The 15,490-nt window shown below is 27.2% G+C and overlaps 1 protein-coding gene across 6 annotated transcripts in view; it reads left to right on the top strand.

Annotated features, from left to right (window-relative positions):
* LOC117177796 (venom metalloproteinase 3-like) overlaps window positions 1-13,290 on the top strand; it is a 300,190-nt gene extending 286,900 nt beyond the window's left edge. For 5 of the 6 annotated variants that reach the window (XM_033368725.1, XM_033368723.1, XM_033368726.1 and 2 more), the window contains one exon: window positions 12,437-13,290. In XM_033368725.1, coding sequence (XP_033224616.1) covers window positions 12,437-12,573 — 137 coding nt within the window. In that variant the 3' untranslated portion in view covers window positions 12,574-13,290. The remainder of the gene's footprint in view (window positions 1-12,436) is intronic. The other variant, XM_033368729.1, reaches the window with a different exon arrangement.
* The last annotated feature ends 2,200 nt before the right edge of the window (window positions 13,291-15,490 follow it).

The raw sequence follows: 15,490 nt of genomic DNA, 5'->3' as shown, positions 1-15,490 counted from the left end.
TTCAACAAACAGAAGAGCAAAAAAAAATTTGTTTCTGAACTAATTTTTCGTTTAATTTTTAACTACTGTCTTGAAAATAATTATATCGATGTCTCGAATCCATACCGCTCCATTTCGCGTTTGGGCGGTGTACAGCGCACATTAAAAAAATGACTTTTTTTGGTTAAAAATAACGTGCAGCCCACAAATATTGACCGCTCTAAGCAAAATTTTTTTTTTAAAAGCCGATAAAATTTTTAAGAGAGCTGTGTAGCCTGATTTTTTAATTAGATTTTCAATTTTTTTATAAATAAACAAATGTGATGAAAAAATTGCCATTTTTTCTATTTTACATTCCCGCTGCTCGCCAATAACAGGAAAATGGTTGAAATCATCTAAGTTATCGACATTAGTTAAAGATGTTAAAAATTATACAAAAAACAAAATTTTGTGAACAATTTATTTGTTGGAAAAATTTTTTCAACGATTTTCCATAATTATACGTTTTTTCAATTTATATTGTCAGAAATTTGAATGGAAAGAGTATATGAAAAATATTGTCTTAAAATTAGAAATGTCTATATTATAAACAAATTCAATGAAAAAATTTAGTAATTAGGCATTTTTCGACAGAAAAATTAATTTTGTTTCCATTATTTTTTTTAAACTACGAACTTTATTATAATTTTAGCAAAATTCATAATTTTAAAATTATTTTTACGATTTTTTAAAACAAATTTAATAAACAAATGCATTATTCGGGCATTTATCGACAGAAAAATTAGGTTTTCCAATGCCAGTCTATTCCATTGGGAACTTCATGACAATTTCAGCAACATCCATAATAAGTTGATAAATGTTATGATTTTCTTAAAAAAATTTAATGAACAAATGCATTAATCAGGCATTTGTCGACAGAAAAATTCGTTTTTTAACTTATATTGCAAGAAATTTGAATGGAAACAATATTATATTTTAAAAAAATTTCTCTTCAGATTGTAAGGGTTCAAATTATAAACAAATTTAATAAAAAAATGCAGTCAGCAGACATTTTTTGACAGAAAAATTCTTTTTTTTTCATGTCAACTTTTTTGAGTAGGAATTTCATGATATATTCAGCTAATGTAATAATCTTTTGATCAATTTTAGAAGTTTCTTTAGACAAATTCAATAAACAAAGCATTAATCAGGCATTTGTCAAAAATTCTTTTTTTCTATGTAAACTTTTTTAATTAGGAAGTTCATAATAACTTCAGCAACATTCATAATCTTTTGATCAATTTTATGATTTTTCTAAACAAATTTAATAAACAAATGCATTGGTCAGGCATTTGTCCAGAAAAAAAGTTCATTATTTCTAGTTATTATCCTCATTGGTTTTGTCATAGCCTCAGAATAACAAAAAGAATCTAAGAAGGCGCCTGTAATATTTTAAACAAATTAGCACAAAAAACAAATTAATAGAGAAATACAAGCTAGATTACTATGATGCAGCTTAATAAAAACACTGAAATTGAAAAAGACGAGTATTTCCATAATGCATTGTTTATTGGATTTGTTTAAAGAAATCATCAAATTTATCAACTAATTTTGAATTCTGCGTCAATTATCAATGAGTTCCTAATTAAAATGACTGATATCGAGAAAAATATAATTTTTCCATTGACAGATGCCCGAATAATGGATTTGTTTATTAAAATTGTTAAAAATATATATAATTTATCAACCGATTAGGAATTTTACTGAAATCATCATGAAGTTCCCAATTAAAAAGACTGTCATCGAAAAAAAAACAATTTTTCCGTCCACAGATGACTGAATAATGTATTTGTTTATTCAATTTATTTTAAAAAATCATCAAGTTGATGAAAAATCACAAATTTTTCTAAAATTGAATGAAGTTCCTAATGAAAAAAGTTAAAATAGAAAAAAACTAATTTTTCTGCCGATAAATGCCTGATTAATACATTTGTTCATTAAATTTGTTTAAAGAAATTATAAAATTGATCAACTTATTATGAATGTTCCTGAAATTTTCATAAAGTTCCCAACTGAAAAGGCTGGCATTAAAAATACCAAATTTTCCTGCCGCCAAATGCCCGAATAATTCATTTGTTTATTAAATTTGTTTAAAAAAGTCGTAAAAATAATAAAATAATTAGGAATTTTTCTGAAATTATCATAAAGTTCCTAATTTTAAAAAATCTACATAGGAAAAAAATTTTTCGGTCGAAAAATGCCTGTCAACTGCACTTGTTTATTATATTTGTTTATAATATAAACAATGTGTAATCATAAGAAAAAATTTTTTCAATATAATATGGTTTTTATTCAAATTTCTTGCAATAAAACTTGAAAAAAACGTGTAATTATTGAAAATCGTAGAAAACATTTTTGCAACAAATGATTGGCTTATAAAATGTTTTTTGTTTATTGTCTGATATTGGAACATCCTGAACTAATGTTACTCTAGATACCTTAGGCGATTTAAAAAATTTTCTTCTTACTGATGAGTACCGGGAGCGACAAATAGAAAAAATGGCCATTTTTTCATATTTGTTTATTCATAAAAAAATTGAAAACCAAATTCAAGAATCAGGATCAAAAACTCTCTTAGAAATCTTATCAGCATTTTTCCAAATTTTTTTTGTTCAAATCGGTCAATATTTGTGCATTTTCATGCATATCGCTCGAAAATTTGTTGGTATACCCAAAAACATTAATCAATTTTTTTTTTTTAGAAAAAATAATATTTAGAGGATTTCCCATAATGTCTTCTAGGATGGTCCAAAAATGCATTACAAATTTTTTTTACTCTAGAGCAAGACCCCCCCCCCCCCCTGCTAAAGTTTCTATTTCCGGAAAAAAAATCCGAATTTTCTTTTTCGAAATTCGAATATTAACTTCTGTCCCCGGGCACTTCAAAATCCCATTTAATTAACGTGGGGTAATTTTAAATTTTCGGAAATAGAAATCATGTTCCAGGGTTTGATCGAAATGTGCCAAATTTTTTAGGAATTTAAGAGAAGTGTCTACGAAACAAAAACATATTAATAACTTTCATTTTGAATATTTCACGGTGTTTTAAATAAGCTACGATTGTTTAAACAAAAATTAAATTATTTAAACAATGATTTATTCATAAAAATGTAAAAAATAATCGTATTTTCTGATTGAAATGCAATATTTTGTCATTTTTTGAAATAGCAAATTTTTCTACAAACACTATGTAATTATTTAAACAATTAATTATTATTTATTTTCAAAATTGTCTAATAATTGAGCTAGAGATGTCCATTTATTTTCAAATTAGTATCCTTTGCTACGTTTTGTTGAATAATTACATAATTTTGATACATTTTTTTTAATGTTCAACAAATTTCTGTTTGTTTAAAGAGTTTTTGTAATCTCAAAGTAGTTTTGGAAAAGTAATTATTTAAATAAATTATATTCGTTGCAGAAATTAAAAAGCACAATTACATTTCAGTCAGAAAATGCGATTATTTTTTATATTTTTTAAAAATAAATAATTGTTTAAATGATTTACATATGTTTAAAAAATAAAAAATTGTTTAAAAAGTCAAGTTAAATATTAAAATCGTTTATTAGTAATTATTCGTTTGAAAAAGACTACGGAAATTGCTAAAATGTAACAATAATACGTAAAAATGTAAATGCGAATTTCGAAATAAAAATTACGGATTTTTTTCTCTGGAAATAAAAAATTTTGGGCGGTTGTCTTACCCTGTAGTTTGTAAAGCGTTTTTTGGATCATCATAATATATAAGTATTTCCTATAAGAACGTATTTCCCATACAAATAGATGTTTTTATAAATTTTATTCAGAATCGTCAATTATAGCTGAATGGAATTGAAACTAATTTTTTCTCTTGAAATTTCGTTATTTTAATTATATATTAATTTTTGAACTTCACCCCCATGAGTATGTTTTAGAGGGTACCAAAAAAAAACTCCATGAGCGAAAAAATGATTTTTGCGAGTTTTTGGCCCTTATTGTGATTTTTTGCTAGTTTTTAATGCAAATAGTTTATAATACATAAAATACTACTTTATAATGATAATTAAATGTTTCAATAAATTTTTAAACAATTTATTATTGTTTTTCAACATTTTCTCTCAGATTAGTGTTAGAAAGTCGCGGAATTATCAGAAATTTTCCACTTTTTATCCAATTTTCAAGTAGAGTGTGTTAATAGTTATTTAATGTTAAAAACATAATTCTGTGAACAATTTATTATTATTGTTAATAATAATCTCAGAAGAATGATGCTAGAAAATTAAAATTTTTCAAAAATTTTCCACTTTTTGCCGAACTTTTAATCAGAGTGTGGTAATACTTACTTAATGTTAACAAATATAATTGAGTTAACAATTTATTATTATTGTTAATAATATTCTTTTATAAATGCTAAAAAATTGCGGTTTTTTTAAGTTTCCACTTTTTGTCAAATTGTTTATCAGTGTGAGGTAATACTTACTAAATTTTAAAAACATAGCTGCTTTAACAATATTTAATAGTATTGTTAATGATATTTTGTTAGAATTATGTTAGAAATTTGCAGTTTTTTAAAAAATATTCTACTTTTTGTTTGCGTTGAGATTAATTAATAATTAAGAGTATCAAAATTAATTTTAAAAGTTTATTATTGTTAATAATAATTAAATTGAAGAATGCCAGAGTGTCGCGGTTTTTTCTGCAATTTTTAATTATTCGTCTACTTTTTATTTAAAGTGAGTTAATAATTATTTAAATTTAGCAAAAAAAATTATATAAACCAATATTTTTTGTTTATAACTATCTTTTTCTTTATAAATGATAGGTAATTGCTGCTTCTTCTAAAATTCCTAACTTTTTACGTTTATACTTATAATAATGGAAACTTATTTATAACTTTTTATTGTTCGTTTTTTTAAGTTCAAATTTCCAACTTTGCTTTAGCTTTTTAGTTATAAACAAATAATAAATAAACAATTAAAAGGATACTTTTTCAAACCATAGTCTTCTAGTTTGTGAATATATTTATTTGAAAATAAAAAAGATATTTGAAATATTGTACAAAATTTTCTATATTGATTATATTAAATTTAAATTTTCTTTAAAGTAGTTACTGAGAGCCTCTTGCTTAAATAATTAGTAATAATTATCATTAGTTCCTAATTAAAAACTCAAAGCTAAAAATTAAAAAAAAATTTGCAACTTTCTAGCATGATTCTAAGAGAAGATAGTTTCAAACAATAATAAATTATTTTAAAAATTAATCTTTTAATTGGCTATAATCACATTTGTTAACTTTCATAAATTATTACCTGGCTGAGTGAAAATTGGTGAAAATGTGATAAATTAAAGAAAAACCACAACTATCTCGCATTATTATAGATTAAGATAGTCTTAAACAATAATAGATTATTCAAACAATTATTTTTGCGAAAATCAAGTTATTATTAAGTCACTCATAATAAAAAATATACAAATAATTAGAAGTTTCAGAAAAAACTGCGATTTTCTACAATTAAGTAAACATGATTTTATTAAAAATAACAATAAATTGCTTAAACAATTATTTTTCTCAACTTGTTCTGATTCATACTTAGCTATAATTAAAAAGTCGACAAAAACTTGAAAATTTCAGAAAAACGCAACTTATAGCATTATTCGAAGAGAGTATTATTAACAATAATAACAAATTCTTTAAAAAATTATCTTTTATAATATTCATTAACCGTTACCTGACTCTTTAAAAATTGGACAAAATGTGGAGAACTTTTGAAATAACTGCGAATTTCTATCTCTATTCTAAGAAAAAATTGATAAGAAAGTGATAAATTGTTTAAAAAATGTATGTTAATATATAAATATTGATTTACAATATTATTTAACGTGTTAGAAACAATTTGCATGTGAAAAAAACGCAAAAAAATCACGATTAGCGCCAAAAACTTGCAATACGCATTTTTTAACTTTTGAATTTTTTTTGGGTCCACATAAAACAGACTTGTGTGGGTGATAATTAAAAAGAAATATTTTTTTCGAATTCTATTGCCAATTGCGAACAGAAATTGTGAGTTTTTATGCAATTTAGCTTATATTGACGATTGTATATAAAATGTACAAAAACGTTTTTTTTTATCAGAAAAACGTGTAAAACTTCAAACCATGAAAAAATAATAAAAATAAAAAAATAAAATGGATTTATTTTTGTGTGAATTTGAACAAATTTCTGGATTTTGGAATTTTTCTGGGTTTGAAATTAAGGTTTTAATAATTAATTTAAAATATTTTTATTGTGCTCTTTTGTTTGTTTCTTATTAAACTATTCTGAAGCATAAATGTACATGAAATATTTTATTTGTAATCTGATGATGTACAATTTAAAATAATACTAAACATTTCAATTGATATTTCATGTACGTATTTTGCTGTTATTAATCACTTTATCCTCATATTATTTATACAATTTTAATTATCTATTGCGACTAGCGAAGGTATGCCCATCACCCATATTTCTTCAACGTAATTAATCTTCTTTCGCAACAGAAGCGAAATATTTCCGATGCATTATATCATACTTTTACTAAAATCTTACATTCTATTTTCTTTTCTTTTCAAAATTATTTTCTATTCTTTTCCAAATTTTAGTCTTTAATCACTGCTATATATGTGAATCACATTTTCAATTTTTATGTGGCTAATGGTGCAAGCTTTTGAAATTATTATTTATTTTCATAATCTACTTTTAATTATAAGTGTAATTATTTTTGACATATTAAATGATTTGGTTTAAAAATAAAGAATAGTTTCTTCAAAATGTTATTAGAAAAAATAACATTAAAACAAAATTTAAATTTTTTAAAAACAGTAACGCCCAAAAGGAAAATGATTTTAAATTATTTTATTAAACATTTTTTTTTAAATTATCTATTTTATTCTAATAAAAAAATTTAATTGAAAATGGTAACTATTCTTTATTTCCATCCATTTCTTAAGAAAATTTTCCTTATAAATTATATATAAGTCCCTTTACTTTCTTTTTTATTTCTAAGCATTGTTTCACAAATTACATTCTAATAATAAATAGGGCCATATAATTTAAAAAATAATAATATTTTAAATGTAAAATTATCTTTCAATAGATTTTTGTTATGATAAAAATTAACTATTGCAATTCTACATAACAGTTTTTTCGGCAATAATATATTGTCTAGCTGAAACTTACTTGTTCCACTTAAGGCTGGACTCCACGTTGTCGCGCCATTTCTGCCTTTTATACTTAAATATCTACCCTAATGAGTCAATGCGTATAAACCTAATTTTTATAAATAATTTTTAAATATTATTCTCTGAGTAAAAGTGTAAATATTGATTTAAAAATTATGTGTATTGTATTTGTTTCAAGCTTTGAATTTATACTGAGTTCATCCATCGAAATAAATGTTTCAAAATTATTAAATTTTAATTCAATTGAAATATACCTATTAACTAAAAAAAGTCACTCAAGGTTTTTTCATTTTTAAAATAAGAGATTATAAATTTAAAAAAATTATCAAACGACAATCTCAGCAAAAAACAACTTTTTTATATGATAAAAAATTATTTTATAAACATTTTTTCATCCAATATAAACTTTCAGATGCTAATAAAAACGTTAAATTCTTTTGCATTAATTTTCTATTTTTAATATAAAAGCAAAAGAATTTGAAGTGTCAAGTGAATTTTGTTTGAATTGAATGATCTTTCCTGAGTTTTCGTAGTTATTTAAAAATATTGAACAAAAAATATCGCTAGAATTTCGAAATGTACGTAAATTAAATTTTCCACTTTAAATTTACATGAAAAATTCTAACTATTTCCCAATTAAACATTGAAACATGGAAGATTTTCTGAGTCAAAATTATTTTTTGAGTTTTCAATTTCTAATGCAAAGTAATTTCATTTTTATCACCTATGGGGATTTCTTTGAGGACCCATAAGGGCGACCTAAAATATTTAAACTTAAAAATTTATGATTCCTTGTTCTTTGACGAATTTTGAACAACATACTTAAATATGAAATTAAATGTAACACATTATCGTGTTTAAATATTAGATTTAGAAAAAGCTGATTTTTCCCATGTTTAATCAATGGGAAACTTCATAGTTTTTACGCCACCCCTAAATAATAACCGATTTTGCTCAAATTTTAAGACGATTTTTTTTTAGTATTCAAGAAAAAACTCTAGCTCACATATTAAAATATGGCATAAAACATCAATTTTAAGAAAACAAATAGTTACAAACAATAAAATAATAAAAACACGTTTCATTAAAAAAAGGTATGTTTGACTTAAAATGTTTAATTGACTTTTTCAAAACTTACTACCTCATAACTAGACAGTTTGTAGGGGAGTGTCGCACAGTGGAAGGAAATTCCTTTTTCGTTTAAAAATGTCCAGAGTCTTCTCTATTTGTTTATTAATAATTTTTTCACTCAAAGTATGAAAAAACTGCAATTTTGTACGTAACAATTTTTTTCGCTTTAATAACTGATTAGGTGAACTTTTTATTTTCTTAAGTGAATGTTTAGGGACTCATATAATTAAAATAAGTTGTTTATTATTCCATTTATTTATTATTAAAAAACTTTATGAACAAATGAGAAAATAGTCTTATTATCGGTGAAAAATTTCTGCTCTCTAAAAGTGCTTAATATTAACGTGAAAAAGAAATTTTATACAAAACTAATCGGAGAGTTTATAATAATCATTGTTATAAACAGTCCTTGTAGAAAAATATTCAAATTTGAAATTTTTTCAAATTATAATTTTCTTCACTGACCAGATCGACTTCAAGTATTCCTTGAAATAATAAATGTTTAATAATGTTGAATCAAATATAACAATTCAAATTTTCATAAACAAATTAGAAAAACAAATTCAAAATTGTGGCCCTTTCACATAGAACTTTGTTTTGCACTGCAAAACTTTTTAGCTATTGCACGAATGACTGCGAGTCACAAAAATATTAGAAAAGTTAAAAATAACCACTGTTATTAACAATTTTTGTGACAAAAAATTTAAACTTAAGGTTTTATCAAAAATAAACTTTCTTTGATAGCCAGAATGGGTACAGATATTTCTGTAAATAATAAATCTTCGATATAATTCGGTAAAATATAAGAATCTGAATATTTATAAACAAATAGGATACAAAATTTTTAATTTCGTCAGTTTCACGCAGCAAAAAATCTGGCTCCCTTAAATAAAAAATTGAAAAAATAGCATTCGTTTCTGCACCCATGGTCCCACCCCATCCACAGCCATTCTAGCGATTAAAGAAAATTAAAATTTGATAAAACCTTAAATTTGAATATTATTTTTAATGTTTTCATCTAAATTGTTTATAATAATTTAAATTGTTATACCTGATCAAATATCATCAAATATTTATTATTTTAGGGAGTACTTGAAGTTGTTGTGGTGATTAAAGGAAATTATAATTTGAAAAAATCTCAGATTTTAATATTTTGCCACAAAAAGGGTTATCATAAGCTTTTCAATTAGTTCTGTAATTAAATATAATTCCTACATTAATATGAAGTACTTTTAGCAAACAGAAATTTTTTTACCGATAATAATACTATTTTCTAAATATTTGAATAAAATTTGTTTATAGCAAATTAATGGAATAATGGAAAAATTATTTGTATTTTATAAGTCTCTCAAGATTTATTTAAGACAATATAACGTTTTCCTGATTAGTTAAAGTATTTGAAATTCTTATGTAATAATTTCAGTTTTTCCACACTTCGAGTGGAAAAATGATTAATAAACAAATAGAAGAGACAAAAGTTTGGCGCGTTAAGCTCTTTAGAATTTAATGAACTTTAATTTTTTTGAATTTAAAATCAGACTGAAATTGAAGGCTCTGGATATTTTTGAAGGAAAAAAGTGCTTTTTCTTCCACTGTGTGACGTACAGGTGGGGCGTTATTGAAAATTTAAGAAAACATTAAAATTTACAACTAGTTTTGCAATACCTACTTAAAAACTATATAAATTAAATTCAACCTTAGCTTATCTTATACAGAATTTCGAAAACAATCAAACTTTTAAAAAGAAATTTTTTTCGACCTAGTGTAATTAAAATTAAGAGAATTTATTCAGTCATAAAAAAGGTGGCCTAAAACTCTTGCACGGCAGTGTAGGTATTAACACTTTTCAAATGAACAATTTTAAATGAAATGCAAACAAACAGGAAAATTTAGAACTTTTATAAATTATAAAGTTCAAAAATTCAAATAAAAGTACTAAAAATATAAATCTACGTTATCATTTTCACTCTTTTAAATTGAACAATCAATCGATGAACAATACAATTTTCAAAATTATATTATTTTAAACAATTTTAAGCTAGAAAAGTCAAAAATTAAAAAAAAATAATCTTAACTTTTCATAAATTAGACGTTGAATTATTTTAATTGGAAATACTTTAAATATATTTGAAAAGCTTCCAAATTTTGTTTCAAAATCTTAGGAAATTTAGAAGTTATTTAAATTTGTTAATATTAAAATAATTTTTGAAATCTTTTAAAAACTTGTAAATATCTTTTAAAATTAATTGAATTTTACTATAAATTTTAAAACAATCTGCTTATTATATATAGAAAAAATTTAATCATTTTAAGTTTTGAATAGATTTAAAATTAATGTAAAATTTCGGAATATTTTCAAACAAAATTCGGCTATTCGTACCAAAATTTCATGTTAAAAATGATTTTGAGAGAATATTCTAAAATATTCTCAAAGGTGTTCAAAATTATCAAAAAGGAATCTAAAAAATTTTAAGGAAATCTTTTAAAATTTGCAGGATTGTCTTAAAATGGTAGAAAAAATTAGATTCATGTCAAAGATATTAATGGAATTTTTTCCACAATTTTTAAAAATCCTCAACATTTAAAAAAACTTCTTTAAAATATTCCAGATTATCTTTTGATAATTTTGGAAATCTTTTAACATCTTTTGTAAATATTCTCTTAAAACAATTATTCAAATCGAACAATTTTTTTTTAATTTTCCTAGGAATCTTAAGAGAATATTTTTTATTCTTTTAGAACCTTTCGCAATTCTTAAAAAGCTTCTAAATTTTTTATTTGAAATCTGAAAAAGTCGACATGTTGTTTTAACATAGGATGTGGATACTTGCAACGAAATTTCGGTACGAATAGTTTGTTTAAATTATTTTTAATCCTTCCCAACCTTTTCGATAAATAATAAATGTTCAATTGTTATTTTTCCCCTCGAAATTCAACAATTCCAATTAAAAATAAAAATTTTTTAAAATAGAACAATAAAAATCGTAACTTTCAAAGCTAAGAGCTCTTTTAAATTTTAAGGCCATGTGATGAGTAGGCCACGTGACCAGATTCCTACCTTACCGTCATTCGGGTTTGGTCCTAAATTTTTATAATTATGAAAAAAGTTTTTTGTTGTAAATAATTTTTTTTTTGCTTTTGTCATAATTATTAAAGTTTACGACCATACCCACCTTTCTTCGTGCTTCTTATTTATTCTCCCAAATTTTTAACTCGATGTGGCGCTTCGTGTGAAAATAAGTTGAGAAATAAGAAAGGTGGTAGTGAGGTAGGAATCTGGTCACATGACCTACTCGTCACCTGGTCTTAAAGTAAAATTTTTTTAGCTCTGTAATAATTAAAATTAATAGAATTTATTCAGTCATAAAAATAAAAGTTGGCCTAATTTTTTTGCACGGCAGTTTAACATTAATAACAGGTGACACCAAGATTGACAGTGTCCCAGCCTCTATAGTGTCCCAGTGGGCACAAAATTTGGCGACGTCTTTACGACATCTTTACGACATCTTTACGACATCTTTACGACATATTTACGACATCCTATGTCCATGTCGTTTCGGTGTCTTTGCGATATCGTAGAGATCGTCAGATCATACGACTTATTTACGATATCGTAAAGACACTATAACTACATGGACATAGGATGTCGGAAAGTTGTCGTAAAGGTGTCGTAACGATGTCGTAAAGACGTCGCCAAACTTTGTGCTCACTGGGGTCCCAAGCTATAAAGTTTCCTAGTGGACACAAAGTTCAGCGAAGTCTTTACGACATCTTTACGACAACTTTACGACATCATATGTCCATGTCGTTAAGGTGTCTTTATAATATCGTAAATAAGTCGTATTATCTGACGATGTCTTGACGATATCGCAAAGACACCGAAACGACATGGACATAGGATGTTGTAAAGTTGCCGTAAAGATGTCGTAACGATGTTCTGAAGACGTCGCCAAATTTTGTGCCTACTGGGGTCCCAACCTGTACGACACACCACTATAATTTCTTTGAAAACAAAAATTTCTCTTTAATTCACCCCAAAAACATCAAAATGATTTCCCCCTTTTTAATAATTTTGTTTCTTCATTTTAGAAACAGAGGCCGATGAATGTGTGGACATAGCGTCGGATTGCGCAGAGCTGATCGACAGGCTGAGAACATGGCTGTGCCATCTGCAATCAGTGAGAAGTCGCTGCTGCGCCTCCCTCAAGGGGATTTGCAATAGTTAAGAGAGAAAGAGAGAGATAGAGAGAAGCTGATGCTCGCCACGGCCGTGAAAGTGTGAAAAAGTCAACCTTGAATAAAGCGCGGATAGTGTCGTATAATAATCGACCGGACTTATTATTTGTGGACTAGTGAAAAAAAAAGTTTTCTAACGAGGAGACCCCGAAGCAGTCGAAGGCCTCGATCATTCATCCTTCTCCCCAAATCTCCCTCCCCTGAACAAATAGGAAGCGATGCGAGCCAGGCTTCATTCCTAAATTAGGAAGAAATCGAATTCAGGCCTCTGATCAAGATCGGGATTTGCTCTGATAAAAATCGGAATTATCTCTGATAAAAAATCGAAACTGAAGCTGTGTACACAAGTGCTGTTCTTTTCCCCCCAATTTTTGATTCCCTCTTGCCCTTAGGTAGGGAGAGTCGATCAGATTCTTTTTCGTTCTAGAATCTACCAAGTACTTAAATCGACTTTCAGCTGGAAACGCGAGTCGTCTTTCATTTTCATTGTTTCCTTGTCTTGTATTTTTATTTCTTTTCTTTTTTTTATAATTTAATTGTTCTTATTTAAATACTCGATTGACGACATGGCACAGGAACGTGAGTTTTCGGCGCCGATCATGTGACATCGACGACAAATTGTTTTTCAAGCAGCGTATTACCGGCGAAACTTTAAAAAAGAAAACTTTGTAGCGTTACAATAAATCGTAGTGATTAATGATACGAAACTGTTTTTTTTTCTTATTTTACCCTGATACGTATGATTTGTTTCTGTGCGAGTCTTTGGCGGTTTAATGCAGCGTGATGACTGTCATGTTGGATCCAGATGGGTGTCAAAGGAAAATGAAACCATTAATCAAGTTGCAAAATTAATTAGTAAATTTTTATTTCATTAAAAATTAATGAATTCCATTTTAAAATTAAATTTTTTTCTTGAAAACGAAAATTCTTCTATTTTCACGGTGAGCTGCTTTTCCATTAAGCTATTAGAAAGATCAGAATAAGAACTTTAATTTAATAAAATAACGCTAATTTTTAGCAAGGTGTTAATGATACAAGTTTTTATTTAAAATGAATCTGTTATATGACACAGGATCGAAAATTGAAAAAAAAAAATTCCGGGAGATAAAAGGACGTCTCGTATAGGTATTTTGGGATGCTGAATTCGAATCCGTTGATCTTCTACCTCCAGCACGTCAGGATTATTTCTCAATTGCAGAAAACGTGCTAAAAATGGATATGTCTACATCTATCAAATTCTTATTTAGAACAACAAGGCTTATACTCCAAACCCGAAAGCCCTGAACCTACCAACCCATAAACTCCACAAGCACAACCCACAAACCCTAAACTCACAAACCTCAAACCCACAAACCCCAAACCTATAAACCACAAACGAACAAACCTCAAACCTACAAACTCCAAATCCACAAACTCCAAACCTACAAATCCTGAGCCCTTAATCCCCAAACCCACCAATCCTACATCGACAAACCCCAAACCTCAAACCTTCGAACCCCTAACCCACAAGCCCTAAACCCCAAACCCACAAATAAGAGATCTTTTTGAAGATGAACATTTTAAAGAACTTACGGCAGATACAGAAAAGGATGCGTGGCAAAGTTTCAGAGAGGTGAGTACATCTTTTTTGAGAAATGGAAAAACCCACAATACAAAACAGTTGGTGAGAAAATGTTATCCGCTTTCAAAAATATGAAAAGCTTAATGAACTTCCAATTACATAAACAAAAATAAAGAAAACGAAAAAACAACAAACAAAAAATAAAAAAGAAGGGAATAGTATTTCGCCATCTCCTCGTTGGTTATTCCTGGGTTTAGCAAAGAGTGACTCTATTAGTTACAATATCAATGAATTTACTTTATGTTACAGGTTTTTCGGGTTTGTGGATTTGAGTTTTGTTGGTTTGGAGTTTTTGGGTTTTTGGGTGAGTGCAGGGTTTTTGGATAAGGGATATATGGGTTTGAAGACCAAGGGTTTGTAGGTTTAGGATTTGCATGTGTGGGATTTTTAGTTTTGTGAGATTTGTAGGTTTGTGGTATTTGTGGGTTTGGAATTTAAGGGTTTACGATTCATGGGTTTGTGGGCTTGGGGTTTGTGGGCTTGGGGTTTGTGGGCTTGGGGTTCGCGGGTTTGGGGTTTAGGGCTTGTGAGTCAGGGGTTTGAAGGGTTAGTAGGTTTTAAATAAGCATTTGATAGATGTAGACATGTCCGACTTGTTTTATATACGAAAGCATTTAAAAACTCCATTCTTAGCACGTTTTCTACAATCGCTCAAAAATCCTGACGTGCTCACGGATTCAAATTCAGCACCCCAAAATACGTACAGGAGACGTCTATTTATCCCCCGAAATTTTTTCTCTTCAATTTGTGGACCTGTGTTATCAGCAAATGGTACTTTACCGACAGAAGATAACCCTTCACACCCATCAGGCAGAAAATTCACTATATAGACCTTTTCATTCATTGCGCAAGCGCTGAAGATACATAGCACTTCCATGTGAGTTTCGGTCTATTTTGACAGAAACTTATGTGGGAATAGTAAACATTGACGAAAAAAAAACTATTTCTAACAATTGGAAGTTAAAAAACTTCTCAAAGAAGAAACATCTAATAGACCAGGAGAAAATCCATTGAAAAGAAAAAAGGTTGGTGCGCACAAGAGGTGCTGTTTTTGGAAAGTGCAAAAGTGACAGTCGGTCCAAGTCCTACTTGGAATATACTTATTATTTTATTACATTTCCAAAACCCTGTTTAATATATCGAAAGGGTGACATTCCCGATGGTTCACTTAAAAAACAAATAAAAAATTGCGTGAAATGCAGTAAAAGTGATATGTGGGTGAGGTTATGTTCGCGCAGAGACGAGTATTTTTCAAGCATGAAGGATGTAAACAAGGATACTCACAT

The sequence above is a fragment of the Belonocnema kinseyi genome, chromosome 8 (assembly GCF_010883055.1).
Source record: "Belonocnema kinseyi isolate 2016_QV_RU_SX_M_011 chromosome 8, B_treatae_v1, whole genome shotgun sequence".
Lineage (NCBI taxonomy): Eukaryota > Metazoa > Arthropoda > Insecta > Hymenoptera > Cynipidae > Belonocnema > Belonocnema kinseyi.
The sequence above is the reverse complement of the archived record's forward strand: the minus strand, read 5'-3'. Positions and strand labels throughout refer to the sequence as shown.